At 33.2% G+C, this 19617-nt stretch overlaps 9 protein-coding genes across 9 annotated transcripts, besides 2 other annotated features; 4 read left to right on the top strand and 5 right to left on the bottom strand.

The window, feature by feature from the left end:
• Positions 1 to 111: 111 nt before the first annotated feature.
• On the top strand, positions 112 to 1194 carry CMU_017850 (DnaJ domain-containing protein; the record flags this gene model as incomplete). The annotated part of the gene is made up of 1 exon (XM_002140344.1): positions 112 to 1194. One exon carries the CDS (start codon positions 112 to 114, stop codon positions 1192 to 1194), a length of 1083 nt encoding a protein of 360 aa, XP_002140380.1.
• Positions 1195 to 1265: 71 nt separating this feature from the next.
• Positions 1266 to 3017, bottom strand: CMU_017840 (transmembrane amino acid transporter protein, putative; the record flags this gene model as incomplete). Its single annotated transcript, XM_002140343.1, has 1 exon — positions 1266 to 3017. The coding sequence occupies one exon, from the start codon at positions 3015 to 3017 to the stop codon at positions 1266 to 1268; it is 1752 nt and encodes a 583-aa protein (XP_002140379.1).
• Positions 3018 to 3409: 392 nt separating this feature from the next.
• Positions 3410 to 3613, bottom strand: CMU_017830 (uncharacterized protein; the record flags this gene model as incomplete). Its single annotated transcript, XM_002140342.1, has 1 exon — positions 3410 to 3613. The coding sequence occupies one exon, from the start codon at positions 3611 to 3613 to the stop codon at positions 3410 to 3412; it is 204 nt and encodes a 67-aa protein (XP_002140378.1).
• Positions 3614 to 4155: 542 nt separating this feature from the next.
• On the top strand, positions 4156 to 5658 carry CMU_017820 (uncharacterized protein; the record flags this gene model as incomplete). Its single annotated transcript, XM_002140341.1, has 1 exon — positions 4156 to 5658. One exon carries the CDS (start codon positions 4156 to 4158, stop codon positions 5656 to 5658), a length of 1503 nt encoding a protein of 500 aa, XP_002140377.1.
• A 99-nt stretch (positions 5659 to 5757) lies between these two features.
• Positions 5758 to 7041, bottom strand: CMU_017810 (uncharacterized protein; the record flags this gene model as incomplete). Its single annotated transcript, XM_002140340.1, has 1 exon — positions 5758 to 7041. The coding sequence occupies one exon, from the start codon at positions 7039 to 7041 to the stop codon at positions 5758 to 5760; it is 1284 nt and encodes a 427-aa protein (XP_002140376.1).
• A 242-nt stretch (positions 7042 to 7283) lies between these two features.
• On the top strand, positions 7284 to 8147 carry CMU_017800 (U3 small nucleolar ribonucleoprotein IMP4, putative; the record flags this gene model as incomplete). Its single annotated transcript, XM_002140339.1, has 1 exon — positions 7284 to 8147. One exon carries the CDS (start codon positions 7284 to 7286, stop codon positions 8145 to 8147), a length of 864 nt encoding a protein of 287 aa, XP_002140375.1.
• A 65-nt stretch (positions 8148 to 8212) lies between these two features.
• Positions 8213 to 11242, bottom strand: CMU_017790 (uncharacterized protein; the record flags this gene model as incomplete). Its single annotated transcript, XM_002140338.1, has 1 exon — positions 8213 to 11242. The coding sequence occupies one exon, from the start codon at positions 11240 to 11242 to the stop codon at positions 8213 to 8215; it is 3030 nt and encodes a 1009-aa protein (XP_002140374.1).
• A 726-nt stretch (positions 11243 to 11968) lies between these two features.
• On the top strand, positions 11969 to 13285 carry CMU_017780 (IAA-amino acid hydrolase, putative; the record flags this gene model as incomplete). The annotated part of the gene is made up of 1 exon (XM_002140337.1): positions 11969 to 13285. One exon carries the CDS (start codon positions 11969 to 11971, stop codon positions 13283 to 13285), a length of 1317 nt encoding a protein of 438 aa, XP_002140373.1.
• Positions 13286 to 13794: 509 nt separating this feature from the next.
• Positions 13795 to 13833: a sequence feature (AT_rich).
• Positions 13834 to 14301: 468 nt separating this feature from the next.
• Positions 14302 to 14371: a sequence feature (AT_rich).
• Positions 14372 to 14703: 332 nt separating this feature from the next.
• Positions 14704 to 19396, bottom strand: CMU_017770 (E1-E2 ATPase family protein; the record flags this gene model as incomplete). The annotated part of the gene is made up of 1 exon (XM_002140336.1): positions 14704 to 19396. The coding sequence occupies one exon, from the start codon at positions 19394 to 19396 to the stop codon at positions 14753 to 14755; it is 4644 nt and encodes a 1547-aa protein (XP_002140372.1). The 3' UTR covers positions 14704 to 14752.
• Between the last annotated feature and the right edge of the window lie 221 nt (positions 19397 to 19617).

The following is a 19617-nucleotide window of genomic DNA, read 5'->3' as shown; positions in this document are numbered from 1 at the left end:
AAGGGAGTCTCAGTAGCGCAATGTAACTAGTACAAGGTGGATGAGGGGACAGAAGTTAGTGACTCCAGTTTGAAATTTGTAGACCAGTAATACGATAACATTACAATATAAATGATCTTTGTGAATATCTTTCTCTTATATGTATTTTTTTTTATTATAACAGCTTATGGAAAAAGCTATTATGAAGTATTGGGCATAAAGAAGAATGCTAGTGCAACAGAGATCAAGAAGGCGTACCGACAAATGAGTCTGAAATATCATCCTGATAGGAACACATCACCAAATGCATCTGAAATGTTTAAAGAAATAGCGACGGCTTACGAAGTATTGAGTGATGAAGGGAAAAGAAGTATTTATGATCAATTTGGAGAAGAGGGTCTAAAGCAACATACAGATGGGTTTCAACGAAATGATCCTTTTGATTTGTTTTCTATGGGTTTTGGCGATATATTTGGTATGGGACGTGGAAAAGATAGCAGTGATACTCCTAGAATTGCAGATACTATTTTGAAGCTTCACGTTTCACTAGAACAACTTTACTTTGGCGAGGTGATATCAGTTTCATACAATAGACCAGTTGTTTGTATCAATGCTGAAGATTGTTTTAAGAATCGAAATGATTGTGCTGGACCAGGGACAAGATTATTTACTCAACAAATGGGTCCAGGTTTCATGGTCCAGCACCAGATCAATGATCCCTCATGCGTTGCGCGACGAAAGGGATGGGATAAGAACTGTAAGTCATGTCCAAACGGTCCAACAGAGCTTGAAAGTGCTATATTGACTGTCTACATAGAGGCTGGTATGCACACAGGTGATACAATTCGCTTTGAGGGTTCTGGAGAACAGAAATTAGGTCATGAACCTGGAGACTTGATACTAGTAATCCAAGAAGTTGAGCACCATCAGTTTAAAAGAGTAGGAAATGATCTACACACAAATATGGTGATTGATTTGGTGGATGCATTACTTGGATTCTCAATACCTCTGAGTTTTATTGATGGTAGTTATGTGAATATTAAAAAAGATACGATAACCTCTAATGGTGATGTACTCCGAATTGCTGGAAAAGGCGTCCCTATATCTAATTCGAAGAGTAGTGGAGATCTGGTCATAACATTTACCTTGCAAATGCCTACAAAGCTAAGTAGTACACAGAAACAGCTTTTGCAACAGGCTCTTAATAAAGTGTAAACAATAAACTTGGATTATGACTTCAAGAATCTAGCTAATTAAAAGAATTCAAATAGTACTTATGTTTAGAATCAAAAGAATACATTAACTATTGCTGAAATTGATGCTACGAAGCAACCAGAAGTGCATAGCATTATCATTATTGTTAGTGGGTACTTAAAATAAGGTGCACCCCAATAAGTTCGGAACACCTTCAAATACGCAACAAATGGTAAAATGAGACATATCAAGGTTTCAAAAAAGCCAGTAGCAATCTCAACTAAAAGTAAGAGGTCCCCCATATTTGCAGCTAGTGCTATTGAAAATGACAAAAAAAGTACAACTACTATAAAACGACCTGAAGTATTGATAGAAGTATGTTTATCTCCAAATAAATCCTTTTGTATACTGACCATCTCACTTGCTTTATTTTTATTGAACCAATACAACTCACCAAAGCCCCTCAGTGATATAGAAGATAACTTATTTACCTCGCTGTTTTGGGGTATAAATGTTGTAGAAATAGTAGAATTTAATAGAATTTGAGAGGTATGATCTTGCTGCTTCGAAATAGTAGTTGGGGTGTTTTTTCTATAATTTTGATAATCTAGAGTACTTAATAGAGCTGATTTGTTAGTAGCACAGTCTTCATTTTCATTATTTGGATGTGACTCAATCTCATCTTCAGTTTGGAACACTTCAAGGATATTAACAGATGCAACTGAGGATCCCCGCCAGGGATTAGGTTGTAAAGTAGTTGACTGTTTCCCTATATGTATAATATTAATCTGTTCAAGTGGTACTGTCAGTGCTACTATAATATTTGAGAGAGATGATACTGTCGCATGTAATGATAAAGTACATGCTACCAAATTGGAAATGCTTAAGCAGATCTTTGATAGTAAAACTAAGAAGCTTTTACTATTATTATAATTTGAAGCAACACTTGGTAAGGTTGCATTTCCAAAAGTGAGGTATGAAATAATGGTTATAGTTACAAATAGTATGAAACATGAGATAGAAACTGTACCAGAAAGTATTAATAATCTACCTGTTGTTGGATTGATTAATTCATGCGCTGTTGTTGGGGAATTTTCATGATTAGAAAATGCAAAACATGATATAGTCAACATCTTCAAACACTGTGAAAATGTTATATTGGGATTCCACCACAAAGTAACTCCACGATTTTCATCTGCTCCAACCGTAAAGAAGTACTGGATCACTGTTATTGCAAAAAGTATTCCTGAGATTAAGGAGAGCCAACTAATAAAACGAGATGCTTGTAATTCCTTGTAGAGACAAAAAGGTAACATAATAAGTGAGCAAATACCCATCATTATAACTGGTCTATTAAAGAAATATTTCGGAAAGATATTTATAGTTATCTGTCCTGTGAGTTGTTCGACACACGAGCACCATATAAGTAAGAAACATGGTAACATAATGGCCATACCAAAGAAAATTGGTATATTAACTGCAAGGGAAATTAATCTTGTTTGTAAACTACTATATGTCCTTTGTCCTCTATAGTTATTATTTTCATGTTTATCTGTAGAATCACTGTAAATAATTGACTTGAGTAATGTATTTCCAAAGTTATCTGCATCCAAATGAACAGCAGCCTTCATTAAAATCAATTGTGTAAAGAATAGGGTAGTACATGCAAAGCTCATTATTATAACTCCCAGAAAAATACCAGTTTCCCTCATACATGCTGGTAAAAGCAGTACAGCTGAAGGAGATATCGACGCCCATAATACAACAATGTTCTGAATTAAAGAACCTTTACAAAAATATCCACTTCTAACGTTTTCAACAAGAGATAATCTCTGTTGTTGCATTTAATACTTCTTAAAAGGAGTTCTTAATTTTTTAACGACGAACAGTCAAAATTTGGCCAGAAATTGGTACATTTATTCACCGCCTCTCGCCGTACTTATGTTATTTGCTGTGTATCGATAGTAAATATATCCAAAATATACCGCCAAATATTCCGTGCATTGGCGCTACACAATATACTGTTAGAAATGATCTCTAAATTTGTGAAAACAACTCCTTTGTAGATACAATATTATCCTACTTAATACAACAAAAACAATATATATAAATCCTAACTTCAGTATTGAAGTCTCTATATCAATTGAAATAAGCTCTCAGAAGTAATTGATAATGACGGTTTCTATAAAGCTAGTTCATAGTAAAGAACTGTTATCCTAACTAAAAAATTATAACTCTAATTATTCACTACATTTTCGTTTGAGTACAGTACAATGTCTTTCCTAATTTCTTGGATTACTTCGGATAACGTCTCAGGACTTACACCTAAGCTGCATAAACGAATTAAAAGCACTAAGCTTTCCTTGTCTAACCCAGCTTCCAATAAATTAGAAATATCAGATAAAATATCAACTATTTCATTACCTTTGTCAGTTTCCATATTTGCGTCTTTGTCCTAACTAATTTTCACCAAATAAAATATCAATTACTAGAACTTGTTACGTATCCAAGTCTAATATCAGTAAAAAAAAAAATGGGACTTTTAAAAATAAAATAGGATATTGAGGCTTATTTTGTTGTCTTTACTTTTCAAGCAACTACCAGTTCCCACATAGAGATTAGTAACTCCAGAATATTGGCGCCATATTGCGTGATTGTGTGCTGTATGGTGTGTAGTAGAAGCTAGGACCGTTCGGACCATCTAGGGTCAAAATATCTATTAGGTAATGAAGTGAATTTGGATAACTACTTACAAAGAGATTTCTACCGAAAAGATAGTATTATCCCTTACAATTAAAGTAATTTAATTAGCTTTGTAATAAAAAAACTAATATCTTTCAGCATTATTTTAAACTAAAGTATTACAATGCATATCGCATAAACTTAATGGATTCTCTGAAATCTCATTGAAGTTGAACTCTGTAGAAATACGAGTGACAAAGTAATTACTGTGACATCAAAAAAAAAATTCTTCGCAAGAATATGCCAACTTTAGATTCTTCAAGTTCAACTACCTTGAGATGGCCTATTGGTGTTTCTATAGCATTGATTGGCTCTCTTTTGGGTGCTTTAGGTGACAATTTTGTAAGAAAAAGCTTTCTTTCCACTCAGAAAAGATATAAAATCGCTGAAATTTCGGATGTATCTGCTATTTCTAAGGAAGATATTAATGGATGCAGCCTTCACTCAAGCCCAGATAATTCTGCTCATATGAAAAGTAAATCTCCTAAGTTCTGGGAAATGCTCAAGAACCCTATGTGGCTTATTGGAATAATATTAGCAGCTGGAGCTGACACAATAGCTACATTAGCTGCATTAGTATTCGCACCTGCAACTCTAATTACTCCTTTTGCTGGGATGCACATATTTTGGAGTATGCTCATTGCCTGTTTGTGGCTTAAAGAGAGGATTGGTTTTATTGAGTGGATTGGTGCAATTTGTATTGTTGGGGGTATAATTTGTGTAGTTGTTTTTGCAGGCAAAATAGATGGATTCACTACAGTATATCAATTTGCACCATTATTGAAGAGACCTGCAGCAATATGTTATATAGTTATTAATCTTACACTACTGATTATTTTCCCACTATTAACTATGAACTCAGCAGCTGTATTTTTTGCAAAGTGTATTTATAAAGTGAAGGTTTATATGAAGAGAGTATCTCTTGACTTTTGCAATTTCAAGAGAAAATTGGTAGACTACTTTAAGAAAAAAAAAGATGAACATAAAAAGGACTTAAAAAACATAAATATCGAGATAAACTTGAGTCCAATTTCAACAGTAGCTACATCACATCAGAAGCAATCCAAACTAATTGACAATATATCAAGTATGGATTTAAATCCCAGTTCCCCAATAGAATCTGACGGATTTTCCGAAGTTTCATCACCTACTATATGCTCTGAATTTATTAAATCATCTGAATCAGTTGCAACAGACTTTGTAGATATAAAGGATATGAGGAGAATTATAATAATTTTGGAGGCATTTGGTGTAAGTGCCAGCTCAGGTATTTTCGGTGCAAATACCAATCTCTCAGCAAAAGTATTCACGCTATATATAAGTCAACTATTTTCAGGGAAATTCTCTTTTTTCTCAACGTGGGAATTTTATGTTGTAACTATAGTGACTTTAACTTGTGCTATATTTCAGTTGTACTTCCTAAACAAAGCTCTAAGTAAATTTGAAGCAATATATGTTGTACCAATAACAAATTCAATACTCATTGCCGCCAGTGAGGTCGGAGGAATATGTGCTTTTAATGAAATACCTGAGAGTGATGTTGGTTTCTCTCTTGGTGTCGTTATAATTATTATCGGAGTGTTATTACTAAGCATATTTAAAGCTAAAAGGACTTCTATAGAGACTCCGAAAGTCCGTAGTTTTGAAATAAATAGACTAAATGTAATAGAGGAAGGAAATACCCATCTCTCATTTGTAAAAGATGAGGTTATACTGCAACATGTAGAAGGTGGGAATAAATAAGTACGTAAGGTTATAATAAATGATATATATGTCTACGTAAATATTTGTGGAACTTATATTAATTAAAATGTTCTTATATTAAATACTCCCTAGATATAGTCATTCTAAACTGAAACCAAATGTAGTCGCAATCAATTCTTCCTGTCCTATGTTCCATAAAGCAACTGACTCACCACCAAATGCTACCAGAGCAGATTCATCTGGGCAGCTTTTGCAAGTAAACAATCCTCCATTCTTCAGCTGTTTCTCTGCAACACAATTAGTCATATCTGTGAGATTCCATATCTTTGCTATTCCACTAATGTCACAACTAACTAACATATTTCTGATATTAGTTGTACATATGCCAGTTATTGGTTTGTTATTTATAGATCCTTGTGAACAAAAAATGCGGCCTTTGTTAGCACAATTTAGAATCATCCTAGTGTCAAATCCAATTATAAATCCATTTTCAGTAGAAATAATTACAATATATTCACTTCCAGAATAATTAGGTATAGTCATTGATTCAGGTTCCCCATATTGCTCATCATAATGCAGTAATACACTATCTCTTTCAGCACTTCGTACATCCCATATATGTAAAGCCCTGTCAAAATCAGCAGAAAACAAGATATTTCTTTCCTTTGGGTGCCACTCTATGCATTGAACTTTATTTTTACACTTTTTATAGCATTCAATGGACTTATTTTCTACTATATCCCAGACTCTGACTGTCTTATCAGCTGAGCCTGAACCAAGAATCGTTGAGTTTTGTGGATGAGCATGGAGACACATAACAGCACCCTTATGACCACTACTATTTCCTCTCTCTCCAGGTATTTTGCCTAAAATTCTAACTGGATCTAAAGAGTCTATAGAATCTAAGTCCCATAATTTAATTGCACTTTCGAACGATCCAACAGCTACTATATTCTTACTTTCATCACACTTCATAGGATCATAAAGCCAGTCCATACAGAGTGGGTATCCTCCAATTAAGACATCATGATGCACATAAAAGCTTCCATCATCAATAGAATACAGATATACTTGTAAGCTAGCAGTGTCATCTTCAATAACAGTTGATGCTATCAAAGAATCGTCTGGTCTAACTACTATGGCATCCTCATTATCAGAGTCATTTAAGACTTTGTCATGTAAGATGTATGGGTCTTTCTCAGACATACTAAGTTCATTTTCAATAATATGAAAGAAATTACTACCATAAGGTGTGCTCCTATTTTGCCTAATATCATCATTGAGAAGAGAATCAATTCCCATCTTGTTTATATATTCCTGAATTTCATCATCAGTCATTGAGAAATGTGCACGACATTTAGGGTTACTGGCTGGATAGCCCCTTGGAATCCATATTAGTGAGCTCACAGCAGTAGACTCCATATACTTCGGAGCTGTTAATTATAGCTAAGAAAGTTAGATCCTCTCCTCCAAAATGTCACCAATAAACTGTTTGCTTGTTCCCGGGCTGTCTCTAATTTGAGACATAACGTTGGCACATGGCTAGAAGTTACTTCTCGTAGTTCTAAATAATAGATATTTGACTTTTTTTCTAAACTATATTTGATTAGTGGAATATTACTGTTCAAAAAGCCATAGAAACTTGAAAATCTATTAAGTCTATAATGATAAGGAGGGGTATACGTTTAAGGAAAGAATACTTATTTCAAAAAAGCCTAGAGGAGAAGGAGAAGCAGATACTTGACAACAAAAAGAGAATCAGAGAAGCTATTGAAGAAGGTAAAGCTATACCTACAGAATTAGTAAATATCTCAACTAATTTACGTTCTTCTATAGACTTAGAAGACAATTCAGCAAAGGCAGCTTCAACTCTAGACAATGAGTATGGATTGTCAAGCTTAAAAGATCCCAAAATATTAATAACTACTTCAAGAAGTCCTAGTAGTCGCCTAGTACAATTTGTTAAGGAATTGAGTTTGATTATACCTAATAGTAGTCGTATAAATAGGGGTGGATATATACTAAAGGATTTATGCCATTTATGCCGAACAAACGAAGCATCTGATCTAATTATTGTGCACGAGCACAGAGGAGAACCTGATAGTATGATTATATCTCATTTTCCACATGGCCCTACGGCATACTTTGGACTGAGTAAAATTACTTTAAGACATGATCTTAATGTAAAGCCAAAGAACTTATCTCAAGTTAGGCCACATCTAATTTTCCAGAATTTCGGTTCTAAGCTGGGGATGAGGATTTCAAATATCCTCAAATTTTTATTTCCACAGGCAGCTCCATTTTCTAAAAGAGTACATGTTTTCTTAAATAACAATGACTTAATAATTTTTAGACACTATACATGGGAAAAGAAAGATGATGTAAAAGATATAGAATTAGAGGAAATTGGCCCAAGGTTTATTTTGAAGCCATATAGAATTGAATTAGGAACTATAGAGATGAAAAGTCTGACTGCTGAATGGACACTGAAACCTTATTTCAATAAGCAGAAATCTATCCTAAACTGAGAAGTACCGGCACAATTTGTGTACTGTATACTTCTTTCTACTAAAATATAATAACCATGAAACTTTTATATAGCGGTAATTGAATCCCTGTTCTCAATCCAATTAATACGTCTTCTAGCTGCAGCATCGCGACTTTGATGAGCGTTTTCTAAAATCCACCTAGCTGCTTCAGCTTCATATGCCCAGTCTTTGCTGATTTTTTCTAATTCTAATACAAATTTATCACTACTAGTGAAATTACTCTGAGTAATATCTGGAATTTCAGCGGAAATTCCTAGCTTTTCAAGCCCATTTTGAAAATCCTCCAATGATTGAATAGGATCCTTATCAATAGCCTTAATTGACTCCTCAAGCTGTCCTAATTTAGATTTCAAGATTTTGAATCTTTGAGTTTGTGCCAAAATATCTATATAAGCCATTTCACATTGTGCTGATAGTGATGCCTCAACTTCAAAGTAATTACTACTATGCAGTAGCTCACTTTTATCTGTAAAGAATTCCGATAAATCTTTTTTTTCATCCAAATATATGTTATTGCTAGAGAGAGTGGTGGCAGTAGTAGTACTTGTAATCAAATGTTGAAGTTTCAGATGAGGGATATCCTGTTCCTTTATATCACTGTTTATATTGACATTACCTTCAGAATTTAATTTGGTAATTTGGTCACCAGTTCCTTCATGAAAAAGAGTAAAAATTGGTGTATTAACACCAATCTTCTGTATCATGTCAATCTCCTGCTGCAAAAGTTTTAATGTACAATTGAACTCGATTTTTTCTTTTTGATTAACATCCTTTAGAGCAATTATTTCATTTTGAAGTTTGATCTTATCACATATCATATCCTGAATTAGCACTTTTTGGCTTGAAATTTCTTCTAAAAGAGATTTATTTTCATTTACTAAACACTGCTGAGAATTTTGTAGAGATATGAACTTATCTTCATAATTTTTTGCAATTTCTCCTCTTGCAATTTCATGCAAAGCATGGTAATCTGCAGAGCTTCGGGATTTAGTTAATTCTAATTCTTTTTTAAGAGCTTCATTTTCACTGTTTAGTTTCTCAAACTTGCACTTTAATGCCACATTTTCCTCAAGTTGTCTTTTACACACTTCATTTATTTCAAGTTCTCTTTTATTTTTTTGGTTAATTTCCTTATGCAGCTCGAGCTTTTGATTTTCTAAAATACCTAATTTATTTTCTAGTATATCTACTTTCTCATTATAATCACTTAAGGATTTTTTTAGATTCTCCATTTCTTTAAAAGAGAGGTCTTTGTCTATTAAAATAGTCTCCACTTCATCTTCCTTTTTTCTACAATATTGCAACTGTTTTGAAAGTGCTTCACTTAATTCTTGGTTCTCCCTGCTTAAAGAACTCAGTTTACATGACAACTTCCCACTATTTTCTTCAACTTCCTTCATAGACTGTTTAATATTGTTAATCTCAACATATGCTTGACCAAGGCGATTTAATGCCTTGTTAAGTTCTGAAGATTTTATTTCTGCTTCATTTCGATAAATATCTATTTCTAATTTTAGTTGCTCAATCGTGAGATTTGCTTCATTAATTGCCTTAACTCTGACATTATTTGTTCCTTCATATGCTACTTTGTCACCTTCCAATGCGCTATTTTGTTCCTCTAGCTTATATATCATTATCTTATAATTTTCTATAATGGAATTTAGCAAATTTTTTTCCTTTTCTCTCTTTTTTAGTACATCATCTAGCTCTTGTACTTTTTTGTTAAGACAGTTTCTCTCTTCCTTTAAAATTAACATTTCTTTGTGGTATTGAGCCTCTTGATCTCTTTTATCTTTTAATATATCACGAACAAATGTAATTTCATCGGTAAGTATGCGAATTTCAGAATTACTATCCTTCATACTGGCAATAGTTGACTTATATTGAAGTTTTTCATTCTCTAGTTGGTTAATCTTACTATTCAGATCTTCATTTATCTTGAGTATTCTCTCAAGTTCCTTCTCAGAATAGGATAAGTTACTCTTCAGGCACTCAAGCTTGCCATTCAAGTTACCTAATTCTTGCTCATGATCACTTAGAATTTTTTTTTTTTCATCTTCAAGAATAGTAGTAGATCTATATTCCTCTTGATATTTTAGAATTAAAGAGTTCAGCTCTTGACTCTTTAGTTCTAATGACTTGCTCAATGAAGAAATTGTCTGTTTCTCAGTATACAATGCAATCTCAAATTTTTGTTCTTGTTTCCTCAATATCTGCTTATTATATGAAGATATTGTTAGAATACTTGTATTCAAAAAGTTGTAAAGCTCTAATATCATGCACTTTACATCCTGTAATGATACTCTTAATCTATTCTGAATAGTAGTAACTTTTTTCACTTTTCTGCTTATATTACCCAAAATCATTTTATGATTAGAAGAGAAAAATAATGAATTAATATTATTTAAAGAAAATAGGAGTGACAGTAGCTGTGAAATTTGATTATTGCTGATCGTATGTACAGATTTTGGTACTTCTGCACATAGTGGGTAGCTATTAGTTAAATCAGGATTAGTTAAATCAGGTACTGCATTGCATATCTGAGTATTATGGTCATCACAACTAGGTGATATTCGTCCATTATGCTTAGAGTTAGGATTATAAAAGTTGTGGGTTAGTGAACTGGATTTAGAAGACTCATCCATCTGTATTATTTCTAGAGAAGTTAACTTCTGTGCGACAGATAACTCATTAGTCTTGCTTGTATGCTGATCAAAAACAACCCTTTTCAATAATTCTACATCTTTTTGAAGAGATTGTCCTTCACGAACTGTCTTCGCAAGCTCTTCTAATAATTCACTTGTTGTTTTTTCATTCTTCTTTTCTGTGCTAAATATTGACTTTTCACCCAAGTCATCTTGAATTACCACATCATCCATTTGCTCTTCACAAAACTCCATACTAGAATCGCTTGAAAAATCTATTGGGGGCGTTTTTTCAGATACTCTACAGGGATATTTCGCTTGCTGATTATCATCAGCACGCTGTTCCTCATTTAAGAAATACAACTTTGGATCCTTAAAATGGGATTTAAGCAGATAATCAAAAAAATCGCCATGTGCTGATCTGTACATCACTATAGTAAGTAGATGTTCATTACAGCTCTGGTGTTCTTGATTTCATAAATGTTAAAAGAAAAAGCTTATACATGCACGTGGAGTCAGACCCACAAACAAAACCTAAGGCGGCCATGATACAAGCCGCCTAGTTATTTTGAATATATATAGTTCTGGAAGTCTGGAGTATTTGCCATTAAACCGTCATATTTCCAAAGTTATTGCTTTGCTTAGTAGACAGTACAGTCGTAGCAATTACTGTTACTAAATAATTTCCTTAATATTTCACTGATACTACTTTACCACTGAGATATGTCAAAATTTGCAAAAAGAGTAATTATAGTATAGCTCTATTAATATCAAACAGAAATTGGTCTATAAGTTACATTGTAATATATTGGTAGAAGTGTTAGCTTAGATAGATAGTTTCACATTTGCTATATGTAGAACTGAAATAATTGACCTATTTACCTTATAGGTCTTAATACATAATATATAGTTGTTTTGCTAATCTTAAGAAGAATAATTTAATATATGTAATGCTCACTATTACTATCCCTCATAATGAAAGCTGCTTTAGTATGAACACCCTTCTTTTGTGCCTAAGATTTAAAAAAAAAAAATACCTAAACTTAAAGCGCCTATGATTGAGTTCAAAAGACACCTTGAAAGATCAAGTTATACTCAATTGCAGAGATTTTAACAATTCACAAAACAAAGATATTAGAACTGATAATATTCTTAATGAGATATATAATTTTATATATTGCACTAAACTTGATAACTTTAATTGTATCTAGTTATACCAGCAGCTTTAATGAAATTTTGTTAGAAATATTGAAATTCAAGGATGAAATAGTGACAAATAGAAGGCATCTACATAGCTTCCCTGAATTGGCATTTCAAGAATTCATTACATCATCTTATATTCAGAAATGTTTGAAGAGTTTAAATATAAAATTTGCAGTTGGATTTGCTGGCACAGGCATTGTAGCAGAAATAGGTAGTGGTTTACCGTGTGTTGGGTTGAGAGCTGATATAGATGGTCTACCAATACAAGAAAGTACTGATGTAAGTTACAAGTCACAAATAGTTGGACAAATGCATGCATGTGGACATGACGGTCATACTGCAATGTTACTAGGTGCTGCAAAGTATCTGAAACAAAATGAACATAATATAAAGGGTACTGTTCGTCTTTTATTTCAGCCTGCGGAAGAGGGTTTTGGAGGAGCTATTAATATGACTGCAGATGGAGCACTACATTGCAATGTATTTAAGGCAGGAGATATCAATGACTCAACTGGAATTGTCGAATCTATATTTGGTTTACACTTAAACCCTTTTTATCCCTCAGGTTATATATTAAGTAAACCAGGTATCCTTTTAAGTGCTTGTATTTCATTTCATATAGTGATCAAAGGGATCGGTGGTCATGCCTCTTTACCTGCAATATCAAGGGATCCGATTACAGCTGCAATTGCAATGATTCAAGCGATTAATATGATCTCTGCGAAGGAAACTCAACTCCCATCTCTAAATAAAGAAGTGGATGTTGGTGTGATATCGATAACTAAAATTAACTCAGGAACAGCTTGCAATGTTATTCCAGAAATTGCAGAATTCGGAGGGACAATTAGATCCTACAGTTGGGATACTCTAAATAAATTTGAGGAAAGGATTAAAACAATAACTTCGTCTCTTGCAATTGCATACAGATGTGAGGCTGAGTACTCAAGAACTGAGCCGCCTTTTGCTCCAACAATTAATGATGAAGATCTGTTTAACTGGGCTAATAACATTAATGGTATTAAAATTCGCGAAGTTGAATCTACCTTTGGATCTGAGGATTTTGGTTATTATTCATTTAATACAAAAACTTTATTTCTATATCTTGGACAGGGTGACTTTAATAATACAAGGTTTGGATTGCACAATCCTATGTTCAATATTGACGAAAATGTACTTCCAATTGGTGCTGCTCTCCATTCGTTCTTTGCAATGGAGCGTTTGAAATACCTTCATTCTAATAACTATCAATCTAAGAATGAAGAATTATGAATTATACATTATACTTGGAAAGAAATTATTTGCACATCTTTTAATATGAAACTATTATGTAAGAAAATTTTAACTTTGAGACAGCTAAATAGAGATAAGCAATTGTACCTGAACTGCAAGATGTTCAGATTAAGGTAAAGCTAAAAAGAATTTTATTTATTAGATAATAAGATAACAGAATTTGTCACATGAATATTTGAGGATTTATTTATCAATCTTAAGTGTTAGTTAAGTATTATGTGCGGTCTTTTAACTTAGTAGTATGAAATAAGTCAATTAGACCAATGTACTTATCCCCTGTGTTAAACGTAATGGAACCGTATATTTGATTTATTGGTCGTAAATTAATAGAAAAAAAGTCTGGATAGAGTACTTGTTTATAAGTTAAAACTAGGGATCTAATGTGCAGAAACTACTGAACTGTCACTGACACTGAAGTAATATGTTTTGAATGAAACTAATACGAAACTTTTTCTAATATTTTATTAGGTAATATAAGTAGATACCTGAATTATTTATATATTATATAATATTTATATAGATTATTTGTAGAGATATTTGCGGAGTTAACTATGAATACTTGATTAGAGATTTAAAGTTTAAATCAGTTGGAAAGTTCATGTAAAGTAATTTTACAAGATTATCTAAAATTACCTAATGGTCAAAAAAAAATTACTGAGTGCACTTTTCAAATAAACCTATAACTAGATAGATGTGTATCTAAATTAAGAAATATACTGTCCTCCAGACTATATCAATAATATGGATGATGTAAGTAGTTATTACCGTTAAGTTAAAGTTTACTAGGAATATTGAACTATTTTAATGTATACAATTTTGCAGAAACTATGCTTATTGCTATTTCTAAACTTAAATATATTATTTATGGACCAAGAAAGTTATTTAGAACTTTCGTACCAAGAAGTACTTAAATTTGCTAATAATTTCCTTAATTCAGTTTGAATATTAGTAGAAACATAAATTCTGAGAAAAATCTATAGAACTAATCAAATAACTTTAATATTATATAGTAGTATCTTAAATAATAAATATATAGTTATTTTTGTTTATTTATTTAATTTTTAAGTCAGATGATTGTAGCCAACCAGAAGTACTTGTAAAGTTATTTTTAAAGATAACTTGAAGGCTTGAATAAGACTTATTTTTAGGTAACATGAAGTTCAGGAAGTTAACAGAGTATTAAAGGTTGTCAATGATTTCTAAATAAAGATGCTATATTATTTGACATATATGATAGTTAAAATGAATATCTATAGTAATTGGTATCTATTAAGATAAAAAGCTATAACAAGTCTAACAATTAAAGTGTACTAACTCGTGAAAGCACAAATGAAGAGTTTATTTTATAGTAGATTTAAAAAAAAATCCTGAAATTTTGCAAAAAATTAAAACATATATTTATTAAACCAAAAGAGCTACTTATTTCAAATAGTAAATATCTCAATTTTACTTGTTGAGTATGGACAAAAAATTCTGTGAGTATACTTGTGGTATTTGAACATCTTTCTGAGCTAGCATCTTGGCTCTGGTTCTCCTTCTCTTAACCAATCTCCGATACAGAGGTTTTGGAACTAGTTCATCAAAAAACATATTTAGAAAACCCATCCCAATTGCAAGTATATATTGCCACCAATATATTGTAAATGTTCCAAAGATATGTTGCAAACCAGGAGTAAATGTGACTATTAATGTACTACTTGCACTTAAACTACATGCAAAATGCAACCATGGATTATTAAATAGAGCATATATAAACCAATCCCATGTCCTGACAGTATAAGCTCTCAGCATCTCACAAAATACGGCAGTAATAAATGATGCAGTTCTACCACGAATTGTTCCAAATGCAACTAAATCTAGGTATTCATCAGATAACTTTGTTGGAGGTATGCACCAACCATTAACTCCTCTTTTACATTGAATGCCGAGATTTTCTGCTTCATTATAAGCTTGCCATACATAGGGAATTTCATTTGGTGATAGCATGACTTCACTCTTCCCCATAGTAGCACCAAAAATTTGTTCCATTTGATTTGTCAAAGGATTAAAAAAGTCTATATTCGTTACCCAACCAATAGAATTGGAATTATATGCACCAAATCTCCATTCATGAGTCTGGCAATAATATCTTTCTCCATCACCATGGTGACATAGTGACTCAATAGCACCTCGACGGAAAACACCTAGTGATGTGTACATAGCTATTACTAAAACGACAAGTACACATGCAGCCTCAAAAATTGCATGGGGTATATTACCGAAGAGCCACCAGTCTCTAGTCATAATGGGACTTTTTTTAGGCCTTGGTGGTACCTTCATCATATCTGGGTCTGGAGGATCTACACTAAGAGCGACTGCAGGGCTACCATCCGACATCAGGTTAAGAAAAAGGATTTGTAAGGCTGCTATAGGGATAGGAAGTTGAGCAGCAATAGCTACTGATAAATACACAATTTCACCTATATTTGTACCAAGTAAGAAAGCAACAAATTTTTGTACATTAGAATAAATTTTTCTTCCTTCTTCTATAGCATTAACAATTGTGACAAAATTATCATCTAATAGGACCATTTCAGAAGCTCCTTTTGCCACCTCAGTACCACTTATTCCCATTGCTACACCGATATCTGCAGCTTTTAAAGCAGGAGCATCATTTACTCCATCTCCAGTCATTGCAACTACTTCTCCTTGCCTTTGTAAAGAACGAACTATTGCAATTTTATCTTCGGGTTGTGCACGACAAAAAACATTTACTGAAGATACAATTTCATCAAACAAATCATCACTTAAGTGGGGCTTACTAGAATCACCTTCTTCGTGTAGTTGACTGCATACAATTGATCCAGATACACTGGTCACCGTATGATTGGCAATAGCATCTACCGTTACACTTGATGCAGTGGATAAATTTTCATCAGCTAGTAGGCCAATGGATTTTGCTATAGCACATGCAGTTGGCTGCTGATCTCCAGTTATCATGATAACTCTGACACCAGCTTCACAGCACTTTGTTATTGCCTTTTCAACTCCAGGTCGTGGAGGATCCAGAAATCCAACCAATCCAAGTAAAATAAGCTCACGCTTTTCCAAGATATTTTGCAGTCTTTTGTCACTAGATTCTTCCATAACCAATTCTAGATAATCTTTACTTGTTAAAGGCAGGATAGCTATAGCAAGTACACGTAATGCTTCATTACTTAAATTTTTATTTGTAGCCTCTACTTCTGCTTTCTCACTAGATTTAATTTTATCTGAACGATCAAAGTAGACAAAACTTGATTTTTCGTATTTGAATGTTTTAAGAGTATATCCAGTATATTCAACGAGTTTATCAGGAGCTCCTTTAATAATCACAATGTGTGTATAAGACTCCGAATCAAAATGATCCACTGTTCTGGATACATGTTTATTGTTGTTATAGTCAATATTTTCATTACTAATCAAACAGCATACATCTCTTTCATTTACATTGCCTAAGTATATATCCCCAAATCTATTTTCTGTTGGAAGAGCATGTACTGTCATCATCATTTTTCTAGTAGAGGTAAATGGTACTTCTGCTACTGATATTCTCTCATATCTACTTTCACTAGGAATATGATTACTACTTGAAAATTTAGTCGGAGTATATATCTCCCCAAAAATACTGAAGTTATTCATGACCTCAGGTGTAGTATATTCTTCTACGTTAAATGTTCCTGGAGAATTCCCTGAAGCTGTTGATTCAACTAAAATAGATTGATTCAAATTAGCCATGTTCTTGTGTACTTTACCAGTCATTTCTATACAATTGACCGGATTTTTAACTTTTAGTACCTCTACATTTGAGTTCATTTCTACTTTATACTTAGGATTTTCAACAATTTTCGGTGACTCTTTGTATTTCCTTCTATAAAGTCCAAGCGATGCCTTTGCTGCAGCAACTACAAGTGCCCCTTCACTCATATTTCCTCTTGTACTCCATGTATTATTTTCACTATCAAAATTTAAAACTGTTCCATAACTATTTAAGTAACCTGCTAATAACGTAGTTCGGACGCACTTACTAGTTGCAATATGGCTATTGATAGGGCTACCATAATCAGTGCATATATTATTGTAATTCATTTGCTGTAGCAATAAAGTCGTTTCAGTGTAATCAGATCCATTAGGTTCTAGATTTTTATATTTGGGATGTATTGAAGGATTTATGTTCTTAGAGGCTAAATTCAGTAAGTCTTCTTTTACTTTCTGAGTTAAACTGGAAGCTTCGAAAACTCCACCATTTGGATCGAATCCTCTTGTAGGATAAAATGAGAATACTGACGTCATAAAATCTTGATTTGGTATGTTAGATCCAGTTTCTATATTATTGCATTGCTTATCTGTAGTAGATAATTTTCTTTCTTCTCTTGTAAATGTTGCCAGTTTGACTGCTGTCATTTTCCCCTCGGTTAGTGTCCCTGTCTTGTCACTGCATATCACTGAGCAACATCCAAGTGTCTCAACAGCAGGAAGTTTCCTAATGTTTGCCTTTCTTCGGCACATTTCAGAGCATCCTATTGATAAACAAATAGTAACAACCATGGGAAGGCCTTCCGGTATAGATGATACTGCGAAACCAACAGCAACTAAAATGATACTAAAGACTGGGTTACTATTTGGATGAGTGGGATCACTATAATTTGTTAAGAGTGCAATTATAACAATTATGATCAGAACAAGAAGTGACATGAACCCTATAAAACCTCCAAGTCTATTAAGACCAATTTGAAGTGGTGTACTATTGTTAGAAGTGTTTTGTGCAAGCTTCAACTGTTGAGCTATTCTTCCAATTTGAGTATTCATACCTGTCAACACTACAACGGCTTTTCCAGTTCCATTAGTGACTGCTGTTGATGCAAAGCATAAATTAGTAGGGAATGGATTAAGAAGATCAACATTTTTTAAACCTTTCGATACATCTTCTGACTCCCCAGTTAGTAATGCTTCATTACACTTGACTTCCATTGCCTCAATAAGTCTTACATCTGCAGGTACACTATCTCCTGTACGGAGCAAAACAACATCCCCAGGTATGAGAAGGTGTGCAGGTATAATACTAATCTCCCCCTCACGAACAACTGTGCACTTTGGCGTTGATAAGTCTGCAAGTTTTGCTAGTGCAGTAGAAGCACTATTTTCCATATATGTGGCAAGTGTTGCATTTATTAGTACTATGAGTAAAATACCTGCACCCTCTACCCACTCTTGGAAAGCTAGTGAAACTATACCAGCTATTAGTAGAAGAATTATAACCAAAGAAGTGAACTGGTTAAGAAAGATTTTTAGTACTGAATCATGTTTCTCCTTTTGCAAAGTATTTGGACCATACTTATTTTCAAGAAGATTTTGTGCTTTTTGTTCTTCAAGCCCATTGCACAAATCTGTAGAAAGCTCTCTTTCAATTTCCTTCAGCTCTATTTGGCTCCAATACTGAACTGACTTTTGTTTACTATTTTCCTCTAGAGTTTGAACTAGAGCTCTTGATACTACTTCAGGATCTCTTTTCCTGACCTCTTCAATAGTATCTGGAAGTAGCTGGGTAGACATACTGAGCTTGCTAATAACCATATCTTGAACTGCAGTTTCATTATATTGAAGATCAGGAATGTTAGAAACTATGTCTGCAGTCGATAGTTTCATAAATGATTGATGTTCACTACTAGGATGACCATGTAAATGTAACAAGTTTCTACTAGCAAGGAGATTCAATCTATTTCTAATATAGGAGCTTGGATTTGGTGAAACAGTTTCAGGATTAGGTTCTTCATCAGCTATATCAGTGTATTGAGGATTTTTACCATTGGGAGTAATATCAACAACAATGCTAGTACTTGAATTTGGAGTGGAAATGTGCGAAGCTGAGTAATGGTTCATACAATGACACAATGCAATACTATTTGAGGATGATATTCGATTGTTATGTAATTGACTACCATTTATTGTTCTGTTATCGCTCTTTCTGTTAAAAAGTGGACATAAATTGCTTGGTACAGGTTTCTCCATTCTTAGTTCCTGTTCCTGATTACTTTGACATTTAGAGTCGTGATATTCATTTTCTCTCCACATTAATATTTACAAGATACTTTATATTTAAATCTAAAAAGAAGTGAAAGGTGCATACTTAGGAATTTAGACAATTACAGATTTAATACATTTCCTCGCAATCGCGACTAACGCGTGGAATCAAAAATTCAAATTTACAAAGTGTTAACTTTCCATTTACAGCGCTAGTATTTGCTAAATATGATCACATCTAAGTTATTTCTTACTAAATAAAGGGAATAATA

Source organism: Cryptosporidium muris, genomic scaffold, assembly GCF_000006515.1.
Source record: "Cryptosporidium muris RN66 scf_1106632373407 genomic scaffold, whole genome shotgun sequence".
NCBI lineage: Eukaryota > Apicomplexa > Conoidasida > Eucoccidiorida > Cryptosporidiidae > Cryptosporidium > Cryptosporidium muris.
The sequence above is the reverse complement of the archived record's forward strand: the minus strand, read 5'-3'. Positions and strand labels throughout refer to the sequence as shown.